At 37.8% G+C, this 24849-nt stretch overlaps 1 protein-coding gene across 1 annotated transcript in view; it reads right to left on the minus strand.

Annotated features, from left to right (window-relative positions):
* Positions 1 to 12256: 12256 nt before the first annotated feature.
* Positions 12257 to 24849, minus strand: part of ZMYM4 (zinc finger MYM-type containing 4) — a 62067-nt gene continuing 49474 nt past the window's right edge. Inside the window, exons 27-30 of the mRNA XM_007453842.1 lie at positions 24415 to 24526; positions 22686 to 22934; positions 13322 to 13451; positions 12257 to 12464 (exon numbers count right to left, since the gene is read on the minus strand). Coding sequence (XP_007453904.1) covers positions 12257 to 12464; positions 13322 to 13451; positions 22686 to 22934; positions 24415 to 24526 — 699 coding nt within the window. The remainder of the gene's footprint in view (positions 12465 to 13321; positions 13452 to 22685; positions 22935 to 24414; positions 24527 to 24849) is intronic.

The following is a 24849-nucleotide window of genomic DNA, read 5'->3' on the forward strand; positions in this document are numbered from 1 at the left end:
CCCAACTCACGATGGTTTAAGATTGTTCAACTTCATGATGGTGTGAAAGTGATACAGATTCAGTAGAAACCATCTTCTGAATTTTGAATTTTAATCATTTCCTGAGCTAGCAATATGTGGAAGGACACCTTCTCGTGATGCTGGGCAGTGGCAGCTGCCACAGCTCCCAGTCAGCCACACGATCACAAGGGTAAAACACCGACACAACTATTTTGTATCCATATAACCCATCTGTTTTTCACTTTCAGTACAATATTCAATAAATTACATGAGGGCTTCCCTGGTGGCGCAGTGGTTGAGAGTCCGCCTGCCGATGCAGGGGATGCGGGTTCGTGCCCCGGTCCGGGAGGATCCCACATACCGCGGAGCGGCTTGGGCCCGTGAGCCATGGCCGCTGGGCCTGCGCGTAGGGAGCCCGTGCTCCGCAACGGGAGAGGCCACAACAGTGAGAGGCCCGCGTACCGCAAAAAAGTAAATAAATAAATAAATAAATAAATAAATTACATGAGCTATTCAACACTTTATTATAGAATAGGCTTTGTGTAAGATGGTACTGCCCAATTAATGTTGATGCAAGCTAATTTAAGTGTTCTGGGCACCTTTAAGGTAGGCTAAGCTAAGCTATGATGTTCAGGTTGTTAAATGCATTTTTAAAAATTAATTAATTTATTGGCTGCATTGGGTCTTCATTGCTGCAAGCGGGCTTTCTCTAGTTGAGGTGAGCGGGGGGGCTACTCTTTGTTGTGGTGCACGGGCTTCTCATAGTGGTGGCTTCTCTTGTTGCGGAGCACGGGCTCTAGGTGCATAGGCTTCAGTAGTTGTAGCACACAGGCTCAGTAGTTGTGGCTCACAGGCTCTAGAGTGCAGGCTCAGTAGTTGTGGTGCACGGGCTTAGTTGCTCCGTGGCATGTGGGATCTTCCCAGACCAGGGCTCGAACCCATGTCCCCTGCATTGGCAGGTGGATTCCTAACCGCTGCACCACCAGGGAAGTCCCATTAAATGCATTTTTAACTTACAATATTTTCAACTTATGGTGGGTTTATTGGGACATAACACCATCGTGAGTTGAGGAAGATCTGTAGTCTGAAACAGCCAGAAGGAAAGGAAAGGAAGTGGGGAGGAGAGAAGAGGGAGGGGGAAGAGAAGAGAGGAAGGGGAAGGAAAGGAAAACAATGAAGTATATCAACAATCCAGAGCCAAAATTCTAAAAAATATCAACATGGTAGGGTTGGGAAGACCAAAATCTTACTAGGAAGAAGATTTAGATGACAGTTAAAGAAACCAATAGGGGTGAACAAGCATGTTTAGTATTAACATCAGTAAAAAAGTAGAATGTATTACTTTTAAATAGGTAGAAGAAAATTTTCCATTGCTACTCAGTGGAAAGCAAGGGGGGAAAAAGTACACTAAGTAGAAATTGTGAAATAACAGCAGAAATATGGTTTAATAGCAGTGGTTAAAATGAATGTAAACATCTTCAACTTAACTGAAGACAGACCCACCCCTTCTTTTCCATCTTCACTTGCCCTCCCTGAATGGACATTAGTGTTTGAGGAAGTAAATGCATGTAAAGGGAGTAACTGGTGGGCCTGGAGCTCACGGAAGCCCACTGGTGAAGGCGGCCACAGTGAGGCAGCCCAGCAACAGGGCAAGTGAGACAGTGGGTGACTGGAACAGGAGACTGATTACGTTGTGCAAATACATTAACTGATTGAGAAAATATATATATTGAGGATAATGGGAGACATATTTCTCAGTGTTTAAGAAAGGATTTATGGACATGGAAAGGGAGAAGGCTTTCTCCCGAGGTACTGAACTCAAATTGGGAGAACTGGTATGAACTCACAGGTTCAGATAGAATGACAGACAGATGATAGATGATAGATAGACAGATAGATGATAGATAGACAGATGACAGACAGATAGATGTTAGACAGATAGATGATAGATAGATAAATGATAGACAGATAGATGATAGATAGATGATAGATAAGATGATAGATAGATGATAGATAGATGATAGATAGATGATAGACAGATGACAGATGATAGACAGATAGATGATTGATAGATTATAGATAGATGATTGATAAATGATAGACAGATAGATGATAGATAGATAAATGATAGACAGATAGATGATAGATAGATGATAGACAGATAAGATGATAGATAGATGATAGATAGATGATAGATAGATGATAGACAGATGACAGATGATAGACAGATGATAGACAGATAGATGATTGATAGATTATAGATAGATGATTGATAAATGATAGACAGATGATTGATAGATGTTAGACAGATGATAAATGATAGATGATTGAGAGATGATAGACAGATGATAGATGATAGATGATTGATAGATGATAGATGATAGATGACAGATGATAGATGATAGATGATAGACATAGATGATAGATGATAGATAGATGATAGATGATAGATGAGACAGATGACAGATAGATGATAGATAGATGATAGATAAATGATAAACAGATAGATGACTGATAGATGATAGATAGATGATAGATGATAGACACATAGATGATAGATAGATGACAGATGATAGATAGATGACAGGCAACAGATAGACGATAGATGATAGACAGATAGATAGATGATAGACAACAGATAGATGATAGGTAGATGATAGACAGAAGATAGATAGATGATAGATGATAGAAGATAGATGATAGATGATATAGATGATAGACAGATAGATGATAGACAGATGATAGCTAGGCAGATAGATGGTAAAGTTGTATATAGTTATATAAACGTGTATATATTTGCTTATGGATTGAGTCTATCCACTGACAGGGCATATGAACAATTTTATCTTAGTAGCAACAAGCATACCAATTGCTCAGGCATTAGGGCTTCATGGCTGAGTCTAAGACTGGGGAAGGGAAAGTACAAAATGCTGCTGGAACAATCTGGTTTTGAGTAACTAAATGCTGAAAAAATAATGGGGACATGTCAGAAGGATGAAGAAGCCAGTGAGAAGTGGCTTCCATTGATTAAATCTAGGACAATTTGAGTATCAAAATAAATGAGTATTGAATTATAACCTAATAAATGAAATAGGAATCTATGACTCTATACTGCTATACATAAATGTATAAAAAATTTAAAAGACCCAATATGAATTCTTTAAAAAAAAAACCAGCAATTTAGGGCAAAAATGATGGAAAAAAAGAATAAACAACAGGGGGAAAAAACAAGAAAAGAGAGGAAAAACAGTAATAAAATCAGAGATGGAAAAGAGAAGACTGACAAAACCAAATGATGGTTCTTTAAAAAGATTTTTAAGATAGATAAGACTGATCAAAAAGCAACAAATAACACACAAGGGAATCCCAATAAGGTTATCAGCTGATTTTTCAGCAGAAACTCTGCAGGCTAGAAGGGAGTGGCACGATATATTTAAAGTTATGAAATGGAAAAACCTACAACCAAGAATACTCTACCCAGCAAGGCTCTCATTCCAATTCAATGGAGAAATCAAAAGCTTTACAGACAGGCAAAAGCTAAGAGAATTCAGCACAACCAAACCAGCTTTACAACAAATGCTAAAGGAACTTCTCTAGGCAGGAAAGAGACCAGCAACCTAAAACAACCTTCTATATATTACAGACTGCTATATCAAAACCTCATGGGAACAGCAAACCAAAAAACTACAAGAGATACACAAACACAAAAGAAAAAGCAAACCAAACACAACACCAAAGACAGTCATTCAAACCACAAAGGAAACAAAAGAGGAAGGGAAGAAAAAAGACCTACAAAAACAAATTGAAAACAATTAAGAAAATGTCAATGGGAACATACATATTGATAATTACCTTAAATGTAAATGGATGAAATGCTCCAACCAAAAGACACAGACTGGCTGAATAGATACAAAAACAAGACCCATATATATGCTGTCTACAAGAGACCCACATACAGACTGAAAGTGAGGGAATGGAAAAAGGTATTCCATGCAAATGGAAACCAAAAGAAAGCTGGCAAATTTTAAGATTTTTTGTTTTACTTCCATAAAAAATGCCATTGGTAATTTGATAGAGATTGCACTGAATCTGTAGATTGCTTTGGTTAGTATAGTTATTTTCACAATATTGATTCTTCCAATCCAAGAACATGGTATATCTCTCCATCTGTTGGTATCATCTTTAATTTCTTTCATCAGTGAACCTAGAGCCCATGCTCCACAACAAGAGAAGCCACCACAATGAGAAGCCTGCGCACCACAACGAAGAGTAGCCCCCACTTGTCACAACCAGAGAAAGCCCATGTGCAGCAATGAACACCCAACACAGCCAAAGATTAAATAAATAAATAAATAAATAAATATTTTTTTTTAAAAAAAAGACTGTTACAAGAGACAAGGAAGGACACTACATAATGATCAAGGGATCAATCCAAGAAGATACAACAACTGTAAATATATATGCACCCAACATAGGAGCACCTCAATACATAAGCCAAACGCTAACAGCCATAAGAGGGGAGATTGACAGTAACAGAGTAATAGTGGGGGACTTTAACACCCCACTTATACCAATGGACAGATCATCTGGACAGAAAATCAATAAGGAAACACAGCCCTTAAATGACACATTAGACTTGATGGACTTAATATTTACAGAACATTCCATCTGAAAGCAGCAGAATACACTTTCTTCTCAAATGCACATTGGAACATTCTCCAGGATACATCACATATTGGGCCACAAATCAAGCCTTGGTAAACTTAAGAAAATTGAAATCATATCAAGCAACTTTTCCAACCACAATGCTATGAGATTAGAAATAAATTACAGGGGAAAAAAAAACTGTAAAAAACACAAAGACATGGAGACTAAACAATATGTTATTAAACAACCAATGGATCATCGAAGAAATCAAAGAGGAAATCAAAAAATACCAAGAGACAAATGACAATGAAAACACGATCAAAAACCTGTGGGGGAACTTCCCCAGGGGGTCCAGTGGCTTAACACTCTGCGCTCCCAACTCAGGGGGCCTGGGTTCGATCCCTGCTCAGGGAACTAGATCCTGAATGCTGCAACTAAAGATCTCACGTGCCACATCTGAAACATCCCGCATGCCACAACTTAAAAAAAAAGAAAAGAAAAAAAGGTCCTGCATGCAGCAACAAACATCCCACACACAGAGACGAAGACCCTGCATGCTGCAACTAAGATCCAGCGCAGCCAAATAAATATTAAAAAAAAAAAAAAAAAACCTAGGGGATGCAGCAAAAGCAGTTCTAAGAGGGAAGTTTATAGCAATACAATCTTCAAGAAAACAAGAAAGTCTCAAATAAGCAACCTAACCTTACACCTAAAGCAACTAGAGAAAGAAGAAAAAAAAAAAAAAAACACCTCAAAGTTAGTAGAAGGAAAGAAATCATAAAGACCAGAGCAGAAATAAATGAACTAGAGATGAAGATAACAATAGAAAAGATCAATGAAACTAAAAGCTAGTTCTTTACAAAGATAAACAAAATTGATAAACTTTTAGCCAGACTCATCAAGAAAAAAAAGGAGAGGGCTCAAATCAATAAAATCAGGGGCTTCCCTGGTGGCGCAGTGGTTGAGAGTCCGCCTGCCGATGCAGGGGATACGGGTTCGTGCCCCGGTCTGGGAGGATCCCACATGCCGTGGAGCGGCTGGGCCCGTGAGCCATGGCCGCTGGGCCTGCTCGTCCGGAGCCTGTGCTCCACAATGGGAGAGGCCACAACAGTGAGAGGCCCACATACCGCAAAAAAAAAAATAAATAAAAAATAAAAAAAAAATAAAATCAGAACTGAAAAAGGAGAAGTTATAACTGACACCACAGAAATATAAAGGATGATAAGGGACTACTATAAGCAACTATATACCAATATAATGGACAACCTAGAAGAAATGGACAAATTCTTAGAAAGGTACAATCTTCCAAGACTGAACCAGGAAGAAATAGAAAATATGAACAGACCCATAACGAGTACTGAAATTGAAACTGTAATTTAAAAAACTTCCAACAGGGCTTCCCTGGTGGCGCAGTGGTTGAGAGTCTGCCTGCCAATGCAGGGGACACGGGTTCATGTCCCGGTCCTGGAAGATCCCACATGCCACGGAGCAGCTAGGCCCGTGAGCCATGGCCGCTGAGCCTGCGCATCCGGAGTCTGTGCTCCGCAACAGGAGAGGCCACAACAGTGAGAGGCCTGCGTACCGCAAAAAAAAAAAAAAAAAAACTTCCAACAAACCAAAGTCCAGGAGCAGATGGCTTCACAGGCGAATTCTATCATTTAGAGAAGAGGTAACACCCATCCTTCTCAAACTCTTCAAAAAATTGCAGAGGAAGAAACACTCCCAACCTCATTCTATGAGGCCACCATCACCCGGATACCAAAAACAGACAGATACCACAAAAAAGAAAGTTACAGGCCAATATAACTGATGAACATAAACGCAAAAATACTCAACAAAATACAAGCAAGACAAATCCAACACATTAAAAGATCATACACCCTGATCAACTGGGATTTATCCCAGGAATGCAAGGACTCTTCAATATACGCAAATCAATCAATTTGATACACCATGTTAACACATTAAAAAATAAAAACCATATGATCATCTCAATAGATGCAGAAAAAGCTTTTGACAAAATTCAACACTGATTTATGAAAATATTCTCCAGAAAGTGGGCATACAGGGAACCTACCTCAACATAATAAAGGCCATATATGACAAACCATTATCAATGGTGAAAAACTGAAAGCATTTCCTCTAAGATCAGGAACAAAACAAGGATGTCCCCTCTCAGCATTCTTATTCAACATAGTTTGGGAAGTCCTAGCCAAGGCAATCAGAGAAGATAAAGAAATAAAAGGAATCCAAATTGGAAAAGAAGAAGTAAAACTGTCAGTGTTTGCAGATGACATGATACTGTACATAGAAAATCCTAAAGATGCCACACGAAAACTACTGGAGCTCATCAATGAATTTGGTAAAGTTGCAGGATACAAAATTAATGCACAGAAATCTCTTGCATTCCTATATACTAAGGACAAAAGATCAGAAAGAGAAAGTAAGGAAACAATCCTATTTACCATCGCAACAAAAGGATTAAAATACCTAGGAATAAACCTACCTCAGGAGGCATAACACCTATACTCAGAAAACTCTAAAACACTGATGAAAGAAATCAAAGATGACACAAACAGATGGAGCGATATACCATGTTCTTAGATTGGAAGAATCAATATTATCAAAATGACTATAATACACAAAGCAATCTACAGATTCAATGCAATCGCTATCAAATTACCAATAGCATTTTTCATAGAATTAGAACAAAAACTTTTACAATTTGTATGGAAACAAAGAAGACCCCGAATAGCCAAAGCAATTCTGAGAAACAGAGCTGGAGGAGTCAGGCTCCCTGGCTTCAGACTATACTACAAAGCTACAGTAATCAAAATAGTATGATACTGGCACAAAATCAGAAATACAAATCAGTGGAACAGGATAGAAAGTCCAGAGATAAACCCACATACCTGTTGTCAACTAATCCATGACAAAGGAGGCAAGGATATATAATGGAGAAAAGACAGCCTGTTCAGTAAGTGGTGCTGGGAAAACTGGACAACTACATGTAAAAGAATGAAATTAGAATTCTCACTAACACCATACACTGAAATAAACACAAAATGGGTCAAAGACCTAAATGTAAGGCCAGACATTATAAAACTCTTAGAGCAGGCTTCCCTGGTGGCGCAGTGATTGAGAGTCTGCCTGCCGATGCAGGGGACATGGGTTCGTGCCCCGGTCTGGGAGGATCCCACATGCCGTGGAGTGGCTGGGCCCGTGAGCCATGGCCACTGAGCCTGCGTGTCCGGAGCCTGTGCTCTGCAACGGGAGAGGCCGCAACAGTGAGAGGCCCACGTACTGCAAAAAAAAAAAAAAACCTCTTAGAGGAAAACACAGGCAGAACACTCTCTGACATAAATCAAAGCAAGATCTTTTTTGATCCACCTCCTACAGTAGTGAAAATAAAAACAAAAATAAACAAATGGGGCCTAATGAAACATAAAAGCTTTTGCACAGGAAAGGAAACCATAAACAAGACAAAAAGACAACCCACAGAATGGGAGAAAACATTTGCCATAAAGCTACGGACAAGAGATTAATCTCCAAAGTATACAAAGAGCTCATGCAGCTCAATAACAAAAAGACAAACAACCCAATCAAAAAATGGGCAGAAGATCTAAATAGACATTTCTCCAAAGAAGACATACAGATGGTTAAAAAGCAAATGAAAAGATGCTCAACATCACTAATTATTAGAGAAATGCAAATCAAAACTACAGTGAGGTATCACCTCACACTGGTCAGAATGGGCATCATAAAATAATCTACAAACGATAAATGCTGGAGAGGGTGTGAAGAAAAGGGAACCCTTTTACACTGTTGGTGGGAATGTAAATTGGTACAGCCACTATGGAGAAAAGTATGGAGGTTCCTTAAAAAACTAAAAATAGAGCTAACATAGGGCTTCCCTGGTGGCGCAGTGGTTGAGAGTCCGCCTGCCAATGCAGGGTACACGGGTTCGTGCCCCAGTCCGGGAAGATCCCACATGCTGCGGAGCGGCTGGGCCCGTGAGCCATGGCTGCTGAGCCTGCGCGTCCGGAGCCTGTGCTCCGCAACAGGAGAGGCCACGACAGTGAGAGGCCTGCTGCTCTTCTTGTATCCATTGATATACCATGTATTACTTCTTACCTTCTTCAATGCAGTGAAGTGTATCAATGGATTTTTGTAATGTTGATTACAATTCATATGCATATAAGCACATGAGTGAAGAACTTATGATTTAGTGTATATAGTATTTAGTTTTTCTAAATATTTGATTCAAATATATAGAACTGATGATGTTGGGTTTTGCACAATCTGAAGCACAGAACTTAGTGAAAATTCAGGCTGTAGTGCGGGAATTAGCACTTATTTTAAATTTTACTATATGCCTAGAATTTTCATATAAGTAAAAAATAGTTGACATTTGAAAACCTACCATGTGCCAGGGACAAGTTATAAATAGTTATTATTATTCTCACTTCATGAGGAAACTGAAGCACAGAGAGGTTAGGTAACTTACCTAAAGATATACAAACAGTAAGTAGAAAGACTAGGCTCTGAAGCTTCCGATCTTCCCACTCCGTAACAATGCCTCTCAATTATTAGTTTTTTGGTGATGATAATAAATTATGATGATGACAGACAAGAGGAGTTGGGGGTATTATTGCTTAATTCTTTCCTAAAATTTCAACTCAGAACCATAGGGAACTTTTCTATTTGCATGGAAAATTAAAATTTGAATTTACTAGAAAAACTGGGATTCATTTACAGAATTTCATTTTACTTAAAACTTTTTGGGAAAGTCCTACTATACAAAATTAGGAATGCCACAGGGCAGGTAGATAGAAACAGTCTGTGGAATTTTAAGGTATATTTGCACAATACCAATATAGCTCTAGAGTCTAAGGAAAACGCCACTTAGTCTTACATTCCCAAATTAAATATGTATTTATACTTAAGAATGGATATATTCTTCATTCTAATTTCATGATTTCAAAATGATTTAAGTTGAACGAGGCAAGCTTTGTGAATCTCAGAAGAAAAAAAGTCTGCCTGAAATGAAATATATACATGATACTTCTAGCTTTCAGGGCTTTGAATATAGTTAATAGATTAAAAATCAGAACAAGTCTTTGATGGGGAAAAAAAATTTGAAAAGATTTTGCAGTGAAACAGTATGTTTTCTGGACTGAGTAAAAATCAAACAATTTTCTGAAAAATGCTCTCTTTCTTTGTAATATGCCATCTGTTGGGTCATACCAATAGGGTCAAACAGGAAAAAAATATTTAAAATTCTTTCAAGACATAACAAAAAGGAATAATTCACCCATCAAATACAAATATACTGTTTTATTCTAAGGAAATATTTCTGTGGTTTCTGCAAGGTGAAAACCCAAGTGTTTAAAAAACAAAAAAGAACAGAATGGATAATTTAATGTTTTCTCTTGTTTGATATTTTTTCTCCCCTGGGGGGGGAAAATGTAATTTAACATAATTTTAATAAAATTTTAAAAAGCAAATAACCAGACACACATATCAATGGCTATGCTTATGAGGAATGACCAATAATTAGTATTTTCTTTTACGAATTAATTCAGGATCTGGACAACTGTGTGGACTAACATGCAATTGACATCCTGGTAGAGCCATTTACCTGGATATTGGCTGTTCTCAATTAAAAGATACAGATTTTTTTTTTTTCTCTCTAGTGTTTTATAAGAGTTTATCTACTATGCCATATATTTGTTTTTCTACAGAAGGGGAAATATTAGTGTTTATATAAACCATAAAATTTGTATAGTGGGGACTATTACACCTGATGTTTCTGGATAGTTTATTGGCAGACTTATCAGACAATCCAACTGTTTTTCCTCCATATCAAACAAGGTCTGGAAGTAAGAAGTTTTCCAGTCAGAAATGACAAACACAGATGGAATTAATCATACAGAACTGGGGCAGATTTACTTCTTTCACATAGTTCTTGGTAACAAAAACAAAATTTGTTACAGGCAGAGGGACAGAACCGTAAGTACACAATGTCAAAAGGCCTACTTTTAAATTTTTATTGTAGTTAAAGAGTTTATTTATTGAAAAAAACCCAAAAAAACAAAAACAACCTGTCACCCCCATCTGAAAAATGGGACATACTGTAAAGTCTTTCAAGGTTAAAGTTTCTAAGAGGCTTTTTAGACTTCTCTCATTTCTATTAAAGGGTCAAATTAACCTCAGCTAACAAAATTCCGTGATTGGCCAGTATCATAAACACTTGGATTCAGAATTTTGTGGGGAAGAAACAGAATGGAGATGAAGAAGAAGGATCCATATGCCAAACACACCCAGGACTTGCAATCCTCATAGAACTACTACAACAGCTAGAGTCTGGAATAATGCTATAAGAAGACCTGCTTGTGGATATGAAAGACAGTCAGTGTCTTTGTATCCTAACCCCAAAATCCTATTTTCAGGTTTCTTTGGGCAGCAAGCTCATCCTCCGAATGCTTATATAGGAATAGACTAGGACCTCTTCTACCATAATTCTGATAGCTAAGTAACACTGTGTCTTTGTGGAATCACCCACAGGCTTGCCAGAGTAAGGAGACGGACTCTTTTTGAAATGACAAGGGCCTCCAGAAACTGGTGCAAAAGACAAAATGATAGGAATTATCTGGGAAACAGGAAGATAAAACAATGGGAGAAAAGCTGCCATCTGGGGATAAAATGGAAACAAAAGGAGGACCCCCATTTCTGTGTACCACAGCTCATGCTGTGAGACAGCAGCAATAAAGGCTGACACCCAGAGAAGTGGGCATTTTAGTGGGTTTTCTGCAAACATTTCAAGACACTTGGGGTCTAATGGGCTCCACAGATTTTCTGTGTGCATAATCATTTTGCAGAGTTTCAGCCCCTTGAACTTAATTTACCCACATCCAGACCCACAGCTGAGAAGGCTAGACCCAGAAAGTGAAAGGGACACATTACTGCATGAACAGCAGTGAAGGCCTTTCCCCCTGATTTGAGGGACCCCATGGCAAAAGCACCAGAGGCTTCTATCCTTCACAGAATTGGCTTGGCAGTGAAAATCAAAATCAAGACCACTTCACTCTCTACCTTTTAAAAAAAGTTGAATATTTTTATTGGGTCTTCAAGTCTGGGTCCCACAGTCCTCATCTGATGCCACTCTTAGCTCTGTACTGATTTCTCCCCTGACTTTTACATAGGGCTTGCCCAAGTAGCCTACTGCAGCCAAGGTTTCACTCCAAAGCTACCTCTCTAAGGTCTAAGGTTACTATGGTAGAGTTTTATACAACAGTTTTCCTTAAAAATATTCCACAATTTGTTATTCCCAAACAAAATAAGATTATGCACCACTCAGAGAAATTGGTTAGTCATTCTGAAGATGTCTAAGAACTATATCACTGCCAAAGAACAACATTTCTCAGTTCATATTCTTTCCTTCAATTTTCATTTGCACATCCACACTGTGGTTCACGAGTCGTCTGTTTTCCATTATCTTATAATCAAGTCAAGAGGACTTGGACTTATAGATCGTTTTCCAAAGCTGGATGCATTCACAGTTTGGTGCATTACCAACGTGTATGAAAATAGGAACCCCACTTCCACTTTAATCTGATAATTCAACATCAGAGTCTTCTGATTTGGCTTTGGCAAGTTCTTCGTGTACCTCCCTCACCATGAGAATACGTGTTAACATAGTGTCCAGGGTCCCAGGGTCTATTGGAAACGTGGAGTACCACATGGGGCTATTTGGAACACAGGAGCGCTCAGGTTGAAGGTAAAACACATCATTCCTCTGCTTCACACTTTCAGAACTATCCACAGGAAAGAAAAAGAAAAAGAAAGAAAATTGGGATCAGAGAGTATAGGAAATATGTAACTACTCTTTAAATATAATGGCTCTCAACTTTTCCATACTGTGACTAATAAACAATGCAATGTAAGTTTATAGGCATTTATGCTCCAGGAGCAACCTGTAACTCTGTATTTTTTCTCCCACACTCAAGAATCACACTGGATTGAAAGTGAGTATAATGTTAATAGATGACAAAGTGTAAATCTTTCAAACTTTAGTACTTAAAACATTACCAGGAGTAACAAAAAATTCAACTCACATGTGACACTATGGCTGAGAACCACATATCCTCAGTGCCCAATATCCTGGAATGAATCCCAAGAGCACTCAATACACATTATCAAAGAACAAACCCAGTGATTATATTTCTTTGAGAAAAAAATGCTTTAGTGTGGATCTTACAACTCTTTAAAGTCATAAAGTTTCTGTAAGAAAAACACCACTCAAAAAATTTCAATTCTTTAAAAATAAATTGTTTTCCTATTTATAGAGTTAGTGCTACAACTTTTCCCCTTCTTTTCTATATAAATAATAAATTCACAGCAGTTTAGATATCACATAAAGTTGAGCAACATTTGTAAAGATCAAACAATGGCAGTGATTCTTGCTTTTCAAGAGATTTTTGGGAAAAAAATTTACCAAGGTAAAGCAATTTGTTTCTTGGTTCAAAATCCAGCCAGATATGAGAATGGGGAAAAAATAAAATTATAAGTAAATCCTTGTTTAGAGTTACAGACCAGCTACATTTCTGAAATCTATAGTATTTTAACTATATTTTGCAGTGTGTTATATCTAGTTCAGAGGAAAATCACTTACCATTTGGACAGGTAAAACTCATAAAGTCGGACTGGGCATCTTAGCGGGTTGTCAGTATTTTCTGCCATCTCCACACCCACTGGAACCTCATCATCTTCGCTTCGTTTCCTCTTGCCAACAGTCAGTTTATCTTGAGACAGGAAATTATAATCAAAGTATTAGAAAAGTCTTTCTTTGAGTCTTAAGACACCCAATGAGCTTTGCTTCTAGTCATTCCCTCTCCCTTCCTTTCACTTACTCACTCGTTCAACATTTACTGAGGACCTATGGAGGCACCAGATTAGTGCTGGGTTAATCAAAGAAAGTCCCTGTCCTGTAAAATTTATGTTTCCCTTCTCACCAAAGTGGAGGCAGCATGACAAAAAGCATTGATGCTTGAAAGTACGTCTCAATTCTGAGCCTGACTTTAAGAGATTTTATTAGGCATAGGGTTGTTAAGCCACAGCAAAATAAAGAGAAAAAAGGGTTCCATATGTTCTTCTATAGTAGAGATCAAGACAGAAGTTGATCTCTTTCTCTGAAAATATTTCTCCTGTGGGGCACCCGTGTCCACTGGGCATTTGTTTAAGTTTCTTTCATTTGCATAGTATTATGAGAAATGAAATCTTTGCTGGGAAAAGAAATTCTCAGTAAGTTGACCATTTGATAAGGAAAGAGCAAACCCTTTTTCACCAACAGAATTTTGCTGAGGCCAAGGATTATCAGAAAGAAGCCAGGGTGAGATTTCCCTGGCAGTCCAGTGGTTAAGACTCTGCATGTTCCAATGCAGGTGGTGCGGGTTTGATCCCTGGTTGAGGAGCTAAGATCCCATGTGCCTTGCGGCCAAAAACCCCACCAAAACATAAAACAGAAGCAATATTGTAACAAATTCAATAAAGACTTTAAAAATGGTCCAAATCAGAAAAAAAAAAGTCCACATTAAAAAAGGGGGGGGGGCTTCCCTGGTGGCACAGTGGTTGAGAGTCCGCCTACCAATGCAGGGGACACGGGTTCGTGCCCCGGTCCTGGAAGATCCCACATGCCGCAGAGTGGCCGGGCCTGTGAGCCATGGCCACTGAGCCTGCGCGTCCAGAGCCTGTGCTCCGCAACAGGAGAGGCCACAACAGTGAGAGGCCCGCATACCGCAAAAAAAAAAAAAAAAAAAAGAAAGAAAGAAGTTAGGGTGAAGACATGGAAGGTAGGCTGTTTCTTTCCCACTTTCTCCATTGAATTTTCAAGAGAGTATTAGGTGGATCTGAAAATCTGAGGAAAAAGGTTTTCTTTTTTTCTTATAGATACTTTTAAAAACTGATCCAGAACTTTCCCCAGCTTCCTGTATTAGTTATGACTTAAACAAAAGTCATCCAGTTTTCCATTTAGAGACTACCTAAATAATTTGCTAGCTGCTCATTCAGAAAAAGAAGCTAAATTTATTACCAATCTGGTAAAGCACCTAATCAGAAAACAGAGAAATGTTGCTTCCTTGCCTCTGCCTCCCTGAATTAATATCAATTAAGAGCATAAAGTGGGCTATATATAAACACAATAAAGGAAAGAGGACATGGACACATGGTGAAAAAGCAAGATAATCTTAATATTTTATAAAGTAAAGGAGCAACTGAGAAAAAAGTTAACACAACGATGAACATCACAATTATTCTTTACAGATTTTAGCTTCAGTAATTTAAATTCTCACATTGAAAACATATACTCCACTCTTTTCCCAAGGAAGTAACAGCTTGATTTGGGGAATTTTAGAACTTACAATTTTCTTCAAAATTAATAAATGTAATTTCTAGTTCCATAATAACATTAATTTTTTAAACATTAAAAACAAACTATTACTTAATAGGCTGTTTTTGGAATGCAAGACCATAAACCTTCTCATAAAACAGTCACTGCTGATATTATTCTACTGTGTATGAAGGCAGTATACTCTAGGTCAGGTTTAAGTTCCTTCATATTTTGACAATGTTAACTAAGATGGACCACTCTGGTAAAAAAAAAAAAGTTTTAGAAACTGTAGATTTAAAAGTTAAGCAAGTTCCTTTTAACTAGGAATTGACCTATCAGTTGCCTCTAAATCAGTGATTCCCAACCTTGGGTTTATATTTAAATTCCCTGCGAAGTTTTAAAATGCAGATTATCTGGGCTATAGACCAATTAAATCAGAATTTCTAATTTAAAAGCCAATAAAACAGGACTTCCCTGGCGGTCCAATGGTTAAGACTCTGTGCTTCCACTGCAGGGGGCACAGGTTCAATCCCTGGTCTGGGAACTAAGATCCTACAAGCCATGCAGCACAGCAAGAAAAAAAAAAAAAAAACAATAGAAGTGATTCCTCTAATTTTGAGTTGAGCCTTTAACCTGACCCTGACATTAAAGAAAAGCATTTAAATGTTAAGGCTATACCCTTCCATGTCTTCCATGTCTAGGATTTGCAATTACTCTTCTGTAACGTGTCTATTTGAATATTAATAAATTGATTTCAAATAGCAATCTTACAAGAGGGGGACAAGATGGCAGAGTAGGAAGATCCTGGGCTCATCTCCTTCCATGAGCACACCAAAATTACAACTACACATAGAGGAACTATCCCTGAGAAAGACCTGAAGACTGGCAGAAAAGATTTTCCACAACTAAGGATGAAAATAAAATCCTCACTAAGATGGGTAGGAGGGGTGGAGATGGTATCTGGCCAGGACCCATACCTCTGGCGCAGGGATCCGCCAGCAGGGAGGAGATCAAAACTGCAGAGGTCCTCCTGAGGAGCAAAGGGTCCAAACCCCACTGAGCTCCCCAGCCTCGGGGGAGCCATCACCAGAAAGACAAACCCCCATAACAACTGGCTTTGAAAAACAGTGGGATTTATGTCCAGAGGGCTGTAAGAAAATGAAACTCCACTCTAAAGGGCACATGCAGAAACTCTCTTGATTCAAGTCCCATTGCAGAGGAAGTGGTTTGAAAAATACCTGGGTCATACGTAAAGGAGATTCATTGACTGATTTTATGGTGTGTGCAGGAGAGTCAGGGATCTTTTGTAATTTTCTCTGGTTATGTAGCCACTGGGCAACACCAGGATTTTTTGTCACGTTCTACACCTAGCTAGTACAGTACTGGTAGGCACCATTTATGACTCTCCACATCTCACTCCAGGTTCACCTGTAGATCCAACCCAGCTGGCACTCCTCCAAAGCAACTCCATACGCTATCATACTCAGCAGGTGGCTTCAGTGAGCACTAGAGCCCAAAGCATCCCACCATCCTGCCACTCCCAGCAGGCTCCCTCAGCTGGTACTGGAGCCCCTCCCAAAGCAGCTCCCACCCTAGGAGATGGCCCCGCACACCAGAGTACCGGCAAGTCACAGCTGGGCATTATAGCCAGCTGTGCCAGGGGCCAGCCCTGCACACTAGCACACCCACAGCCATCATGGCCCAGCCACAACAGGAGGGTATATGCAGCCTTGTGCTACTGGGCCTCATAGGATACCTTTTACATAAAGCCATGCTTTTAAGAATGGGAGATGTAGCTAATCTATCCAGTACATAGAAACAAACACAGAGAGCTAGGAAAACTGAGGAGACAAAGGAATTGTTCCAAAGGAAAGAACAAGACAAAAACCTCAAAAAAAAAAAAGAACTAAACAAAACAAAGATAGACAATCTACCAGATAAAGTGTTCAAAATAATGGTCATAAAGATACTAACCGAATTCAGGAAAAGAATGGAGGACCACTGTGAGACCTTCAACGAAGAGATAAAGAAAATAAAAAAGAACCAATCAGAGATAAAGAATACAATGACTGAAATGAAAAATCCACTAGAGGGAATCAATAGCAGATTAGATGAAGCAGAAGAATGGATCAGTGACCTGGAAGAAAGAGTGGTAGGAATCACCCCACTGGAACAGCAAAAGGAAAAAAAAACTGAGGATAGCTTACCTCTGGGGACAACATCAAGCATACTAACATTTGCATTATGAGGACTCCAGAAGGAGGAGAGAAAAAGAAACAGAAAACTTATTTGAAGAAAAAATGACTGAAAACTTGACTAACCTGGAGAAGTCATCCAATTTCAGGAAACACAGTCCCAAACAAGATGAACCCAAAGAAACCCACACCAAGACACATTATAATTAAAATGTCAAAAGTTAAAGATATAGAGAGAATATTTAAAGCAGCAAGAGAAAACTAGTTACATATAGGGGAGCCGGCATAAGACCATCAGCTGGCTTTTCAGCAGAAACTTTACAGGCCAGAAGGGAATGGCATGAGATGTTCAAAATGCTGAAAGGAAAAAATTTACAACCAAGACTACTCTATCTGTCAAGATTATCATTCAGAATTAAAGGAGAAATAAAGTTTCCCAGAGAAGCAGAAACGAAAAGAGTTTATCATTACTAAACTGACCTTACAATAAACGTTCAAGGGACTTCTTTAAACATAAGAAAAGGCCATAACTAGAAATATGAAAATTATGGAAGAAAAAAAATCTCAATGTAAAGGCAAACATATAATAAAGGTAGTGAATCAACCACCTATGTACCTAGTATGAAGATTGAAAAAGTAGTAAGATCATATAATCTATAATTATTAAAGAATATACAAAATTTTTGAAAAGTAAAGTATGTCAAAAACATAAAAGGTGAGGCGGGGAGTAAAAATGTAGTACTTTTAGAATGCACTCAAACTTAAGCAACCATCAACTTAAAATAGACTGCTATATACATAAGCTGTTATGTAACAGCCTTATGATAACCACAAACTAAAACCCAATAATAGATATACATACGAGGGGCTTCCCTGGTGGCGCAGTGGCTGAGAGTCTGCCTGCCAATGCAGGGGACACAGGATTGTGCCCCGGTGCGGGAGGATCCCACATGCCGCGGAGCGGCTGGGCCCGTGAGCCATGGCCGCTGAGCCTGCACATCCAGAGCCTGTGCTCCGCAACGGGAGAGGCCACAACAGTGAGAGGCCCGCGTACCGCAAAAAAAAAAAAAAAAGATATACACACGAAAAAGAAAAAAGAATACAAACGTAACACTAAAAAGCCATTAAATCGCAAGGGAATAGAGCAAGAGAAAAAGAAACAGACAAGAACAATACAACCAACCAGAAAACAATGAACAAAATGGTAATAAGTACATCCCTATCAGTAATTACTTTACATGTAAATAGACTAAATGCTGCAATCTAAAGACACAGTGTGGCTGACTGGATACCAAAATAAGATCCATATATATGCTGCCTACCAGAGACTCACTTCAGATCTAAAGAAAACAGACTGAAAGCAAGGGGACAGAAAAAGATATTCCATGCAAATGGAAACGAAAAGACAGCTGGGGTGGCAATACTCATATCAGACAAAACAGACTTTAAAACAAAGAGACAAAGAAGGACACTGCATAATGATAAAGGGATCAGTCCAACAATAAGAAGAAACACTTGTATATATGTATGCATCCTACACAGGAGCACCTAAATATATAAAGCAAATATTAAGAGACATAAAAGGAGAAAGTGACAGTAACACACTAACAGTAGGGGACTTTAACACTCCACTTACATCAATGAACAGATCATCCAAACACAAAATAAATAAGGAAACATTGGCCTTAAATGACACATTTGACCAGATGGACTTAATAAATAGTACATTCTACCCCAAAATAGCATAACATTCTTTTCAAGTACACATGGAACATTCTCCAGATAGATCACATGTTAGGCTACAAAACAAATCTCAATAAGTTTAAGAAAACTGAAATCAAATTAAGCACCTTTCCTAACCACAATGGTACCAGGCTAGAAATCAATTAAAAGAAAACCACTGGCAAAAACAAATATGTGGAGTCTAAATAACACGCTACTAAACAACCAATGGATCACTGAAGAAATCAAAGAGGAAATCAAAACATACTTTGAGACAAAATCTATGGGATGCAGCAAAAAGTTCTAAGAGAGAAATTTATAGCAATATAGGTCTACCTTAGGAAACAAGAAAAATCTCAAATAATCTAACCTTACACCTAAAGGAACTAGAAAAAGAACAACCAAAACCCGAAATTAGCAGAAGGAAGGAAATGATAAAGATCAAAATGAAAATAAATGAAACAAAAACTAAAAAACAATAGAAAAGAGCCTGTCCTTTGAAAAGATGAACAAAATCGACAAAACTTTAGCCAGATTCATCAAGAAAAAAAAAGAGAGGGCCCAAATAAATAAAATGAAAAATGAAACAGAAGTTACAATTGACACCACAGAAATACAACAGATCATAAGAGATTACTATGAACAACTATACGCCAACAGATTGGACAACCAAGAGGAAATGGATAAATTCCTAGAAACATACTATCTTTCAAGACTAAATCAGGCAAGAAATAGAAAACATGAACAGACCAATTACCAATAATGAAACTGAATCAGTAATCATAAAACTCCCAACAAACAAACATCTGGAACCAGATGGCTTTACAGATGAATTCTACCAAACATTTAAAGAAGAGTTAATACCTATCTGTCTCAAGCTATTCCAAAACATAGAAGAGAAAGGAACTCTTCCAAACTCATTCTACAAGGCCAGCATGATACCAAAACCAGACAAAGACACCAAAGAAATAAAATTACAGGCCAATATCGCTGATAAACACAAATGCAAAAATCCTCAACAAGATATCAGCAAACTGAATTCAACAATACATTAAAAGGGTCGTATACCATGAGCAAGTGGGATTTATCCCAGGGATGCAAGGATGGATCAATATTCACAAATCAACATGATATACCACATTAAGAAAATGAAGGATACAAAGCACAAGATCATCTCAACAGATGCAGAAAAAGCTTTTGAAAAAATTCAACATCCATTTCTGATAAAAAACTCTCAACAAAGTGGCTACAGAGGGAATATACCACAACATGATAAATGTCATGTATGACAAACTCACAGCTAACATCATACTCAATGGTGAAAAGCTGAAACTATTTCCTCTAAGATTGGGAATAAGACAAGGATGCCCACTCTTGCCACTTTCATTCAACATGGTATTAGAAGTCCTAGCCATGGCAATCAGATAAGAAGAGGAAATTTTAAAAATCCAAACTGGAAAGGATGAAGTAAAACCACCACCATCTTCAGATGACATGATATACAGAATATTCTAAAGACACTACCAAAAAACTATCAGAATAAATAAATTCAGTAAGTACATTTTACAGGATACAAAATATGCAGAAATCTTTTGCATTTCTATACACTCATGATGATGTATCAGAAAGAGAAATCAAGAAAACAATTCCATTTACAATTGCATCAAAAATAATAAAATACCTAGGAATAAACTTAACCAAAGAGGTGAAAGACCTGTACTCTAAAAACTATAAGACACTGATGAAAGAAATCAAAGACAACACAAATAAATGGAAAGATACACCATGCTCATGGATTAAAAGAATTAAGTGTTAAAATGTCCATCCCAAAATAACTTACAGATTCAATGCAATGCTATCAAAACACCAGTGGCATTTTTCACAAAAATAGAGCAAATACTCCTAAAATTTATATGGAACCACAAAAGACCCCAAATAGCCAAAGCTATCTTGAGTAAGAAGAACAAAGCTGGAGGTTCACACTCCCTGACTTCAAACTACAGTTGACCCTTAAACAACACAAGTTTGAACAACGTGGATCCACTTATACATGGATTTTTTTCAATAATTAGATACTACGGTACTATACAATCATGGCTGTTTGAATCTGCAGATGTGAAACTGTGGATAAGGAGGGCTGACTGTAAAATTATATGCGGATTTTGGACTGTGAGTAGGGTTGGTGGCCCAACCTACGTATTGTTTAAGGGTCAACTGCATACCACAAAGCCGTAGTAATCAAAACAGTATGACAGTGGCACAAAAACAAACACACAGATCAATGGAACAGAATAGCTTGTCCAGACATAAACCCATGCTTATATGGCCAATTAACGTATGACAAAGGAAGCAAGAATATACAATGGGGAAAGGACAGACTCTTCAATAAATGGAGTTGAGAAAACTGGACAGCTACATGGAAAAGAATGAAACTGGACCACTTTTTTCACATCATATACAAAATTAAACTCAAAATGGATTAAAGACTTAAACATTAAGAACTGAAACCATAAAAGTCCTAGAAGAAAACACAGGCAGGCAACTGTGACATCGGTTTTAGTAATATTTTTTGGATCTGTCTCCTCAGGTAAAGACAACCAAAGCAAAAATAAACAAATGGGACCACATCAAACTAAGAAGATTTTGCATAGCAAAGGAAACCCTCAACAAAATGAAAAGGCAACCTACTGAATGGGAGAGGATATTTGCAAATTATATATCTGGAAAGGGGTTAATATCCAAAATGTATAAAGGACCCAGAGAATTCAATATCTAAAAAACAAACAAACAAAAAATGCAATTAAAAAATGGGCAGAGGATCTGAATAGCCATTCCCAAAGGGACATACAGATTGCCAACAGACACATGGAAAGATGCTCCACATCACTAATCATCAGGGAAATGCAAGTCAAAACCACAATGAGATAACGCCTCACACTTGTCAGAATGACTATCATGAAAGGGACAAGAGATATCAAGTGTTGGCAATGATGTGTAAAAAGGGGAACACTCATGCACTGTTGGTGGGAATGTAAACTGGTGCAGCCATTGTGAAAAAACAGTATGGAGCTTCCTCAAAAATTAAACATAGAACTACCATATGATCCAGCAATTCCACTTATTGGTATTTTTTACCTGAAGAAAACAAAAACACTAATTCAAAAAGATATGTATGCACCCCTATGTCCATTATTGATAATAGCCAAAATATGGAAGTGTCCATCAACAGAATGGTTTAATTCACTCAGCTATAAAAAAGAATGAAATCTTGCCATTTGTGACAACATAAAGGGTGTTACGCTAAGTGAAATAAGTCTGAGAAAAAGAAAAATACCGTATTATTTCACGTATATGTAGAATATAAAAAATAAAACAAATGAACAAAACAAAACAGAAATAGACTCACAGCTACAGAGAACAAATTGGTGGCTGCCAGAGGGAAGAGGGGTGGGGGATGGGCAAAACAGGTGAAGGGGATTAAGAGGAACGAACTTCCAGTTATAAGATAAGGCACAAGGAGGTCATACAGCATAAGGAATATGGCCAATAATATTGGAGTAACTTTGTATGGAGACACATAGTTTCTAGACTTATCATGGTGATCATTTCATAAAGTATTTAAATGTCAAGTCTCTATGCTGCACACCTGAAACTAACATAATACTGTACATCAACTATACTGCAATTAAAAAAAAAGAACGAAAGAAAGAAACCTTAAAAACTCCACCACACACCTGGTTCTGTGTCCTGCTTTTGTGAAGGTGGGAAGAACCTCAGATACGTCATCTTGGTACTGTACTTCAGAGTCCTGGTCCGTCTCATCACATGGGCAAAGGAAAGCTTCAAGTGCTCAGTAACATTCTTTAGTTGAAAGTATTTGGTATTGAAGAAAAGGAGGGTGTTCAAGAGGACGATTGGTGAGTAAGCGCCCAGCTGTTTGCACTCCCACAAATGCTCTTCTTCAATGCGAGAGAACATGTAACCTGAACAGAAGAAAGGGGAAAAAGAAACAGTACTAAGCTCCTGCTAAATGGGACTAAGTAATTTCTCTAATCCTCAGACAGGAAGATACTAAGGAAAAGACTGTTCCTCTCTTTCTCCCTCTTCCTCATACAGAAAAATAGAAAAAGCACTGCAAAGAAAAGGGCAGATGATTCCACTGAAGCAGACATTGTGAGCACTCCCCTGAAACAGTTTTAATCTATTGTTATTTTAGACCAGGGGTTGGTAAACTTTTTCTGCGAAGAGCCAGATGGTAAACATATTAAGCACTGTGGGCCATGAGGGCTTTGAAAACAACTTTGTTGTGGTAAAAGATAAGGAAGTGTAGACAATACATAAACAAATAGGTGTGGCTATTTGTAAAATTTATTTATAGAAACAAATTTGAATTTCATTCAATTTTCACAGGCCACAAAATATTTTTCTTTAATTTTTTCCCCAACTATTTAGAAATGTAAAAAATATTTTTAGCTCATGTACTATACAGAAACAGGCAGCAGGCCTGATCTGGCCCATGAGCTGCAGTTTGCAGACTCCTGTTTGAGATCATTCTGTTTACTGTTAACTGGTTCAGTTTTATTTGTCTAATATCTTTAGAGGACAGATAGAGCTCTCTCTCCCTCCTATCTCTTCTTATTTTAAATTTATATTAAGAGCGATTGCTTCACGATAACTTATCTGGATTTTTCTTGAAAAGCAGAGGTCAGAAAAATTAAAATAAGTATACTTAAAATGCACCTTCCTCATGATACCCCTTAAACACAGGTCTTTCCTAACGTTCTCTCCCCAATCCTCTTTGTTGCTGCTTCTGTATTCTATTCCTGGAAGACTATCCATGAACACAGATTTATTACTTGCAAATCTATGTCTCTAGCCCCCTCTCTGAATGCTAAATGCATCATGCCACCACACTGCTCATAATGCGTCAAAGGTGCCCTGCAGCCCAACAGAAAGGGCACACATTTCTGGGCATCACATTTAACCTCTCCATTCACAGCCAAGGAGCATGAGACCAGGAGTGAATTAGGGACTTGTCCAAAGACATATGGTCACAGACAATTCAAGGATGAAGACTTAACTCTCTTTAACAACCAGTTCAGGGTACTTTTTATAAACTATTGAAAAAGGTCCATTGCTAACAGAGTCTAAAAGTAGCATGTGTGCCAGCTACTGATACTATGTACAACTTTACCAAAACTACCAGATCAAAAATGCTTTCTAAAAAGTAAATGTAACCTTCAGTTGTTTTTTATATTCAATAGTTAGTATCTATTCATGTACTGTATGGAAGGTATAGTTTTACTAAAATAACTGATAATAAACCAAAGACTTTCTCCTCAAAAGTCCAAATATGTTATAAATCAAGACAAATATAAAATGAACAATTTATAAAAGGAGAATCACAAAACAAGCAATTTAAGAAGGCATATCATGAAAAGAATCAAAATATAATCATCCTACCATTAGGAAGTATTGTAGGTTCCCATATTTTCAAGAGTTTGGTAAGTTCAATCATAAATCTGGAATAGGGCTCAGTAAAAATGTTATCTATTCTACCATTTTCAAACAGGTACTACAAGAGAAAAAAATGGAAACATATACGTTGATACAAAAAACCCCACAAGTTTTTAAAAAGAATATTTTTAGGAATATAGTTTACCCTTAGTTTTTATCCTTACAATACTGTGAACCATTTTAAGGATACAGTTAAAACACCAGAATTTAAGCTAAAGATCCTTTTCACATGAATTAACATTATCTTGAGCACTGAGCTTGTTTCTTTTTTTCTTTTTTTTTTTTTTTTTTTTTGTACGCGGGCCTCTCACTGTTGTGGCCTCTCCCATTGCGGAGCACAGGCTCCGGACGCGCAGGCTCAGCAGCCATGGCTCACGGGCC

This window comes from Lipotes vexillifer, unplaced genomic scaffold (genome assembly GCF_000442215.2).
Source record: "Lipotes vexillifer unplaced genomic scaffold, Lipotes_vexillifer_v1.1 scaffold213, whole genome shotgun sequence".
Classification (NCBI taxonomy): Eukaryota; Metazoa; Chordata; class Mammalia; order Artiodactyla; family Lipotidae; genus Lipotes; species Lipotes vexillifer.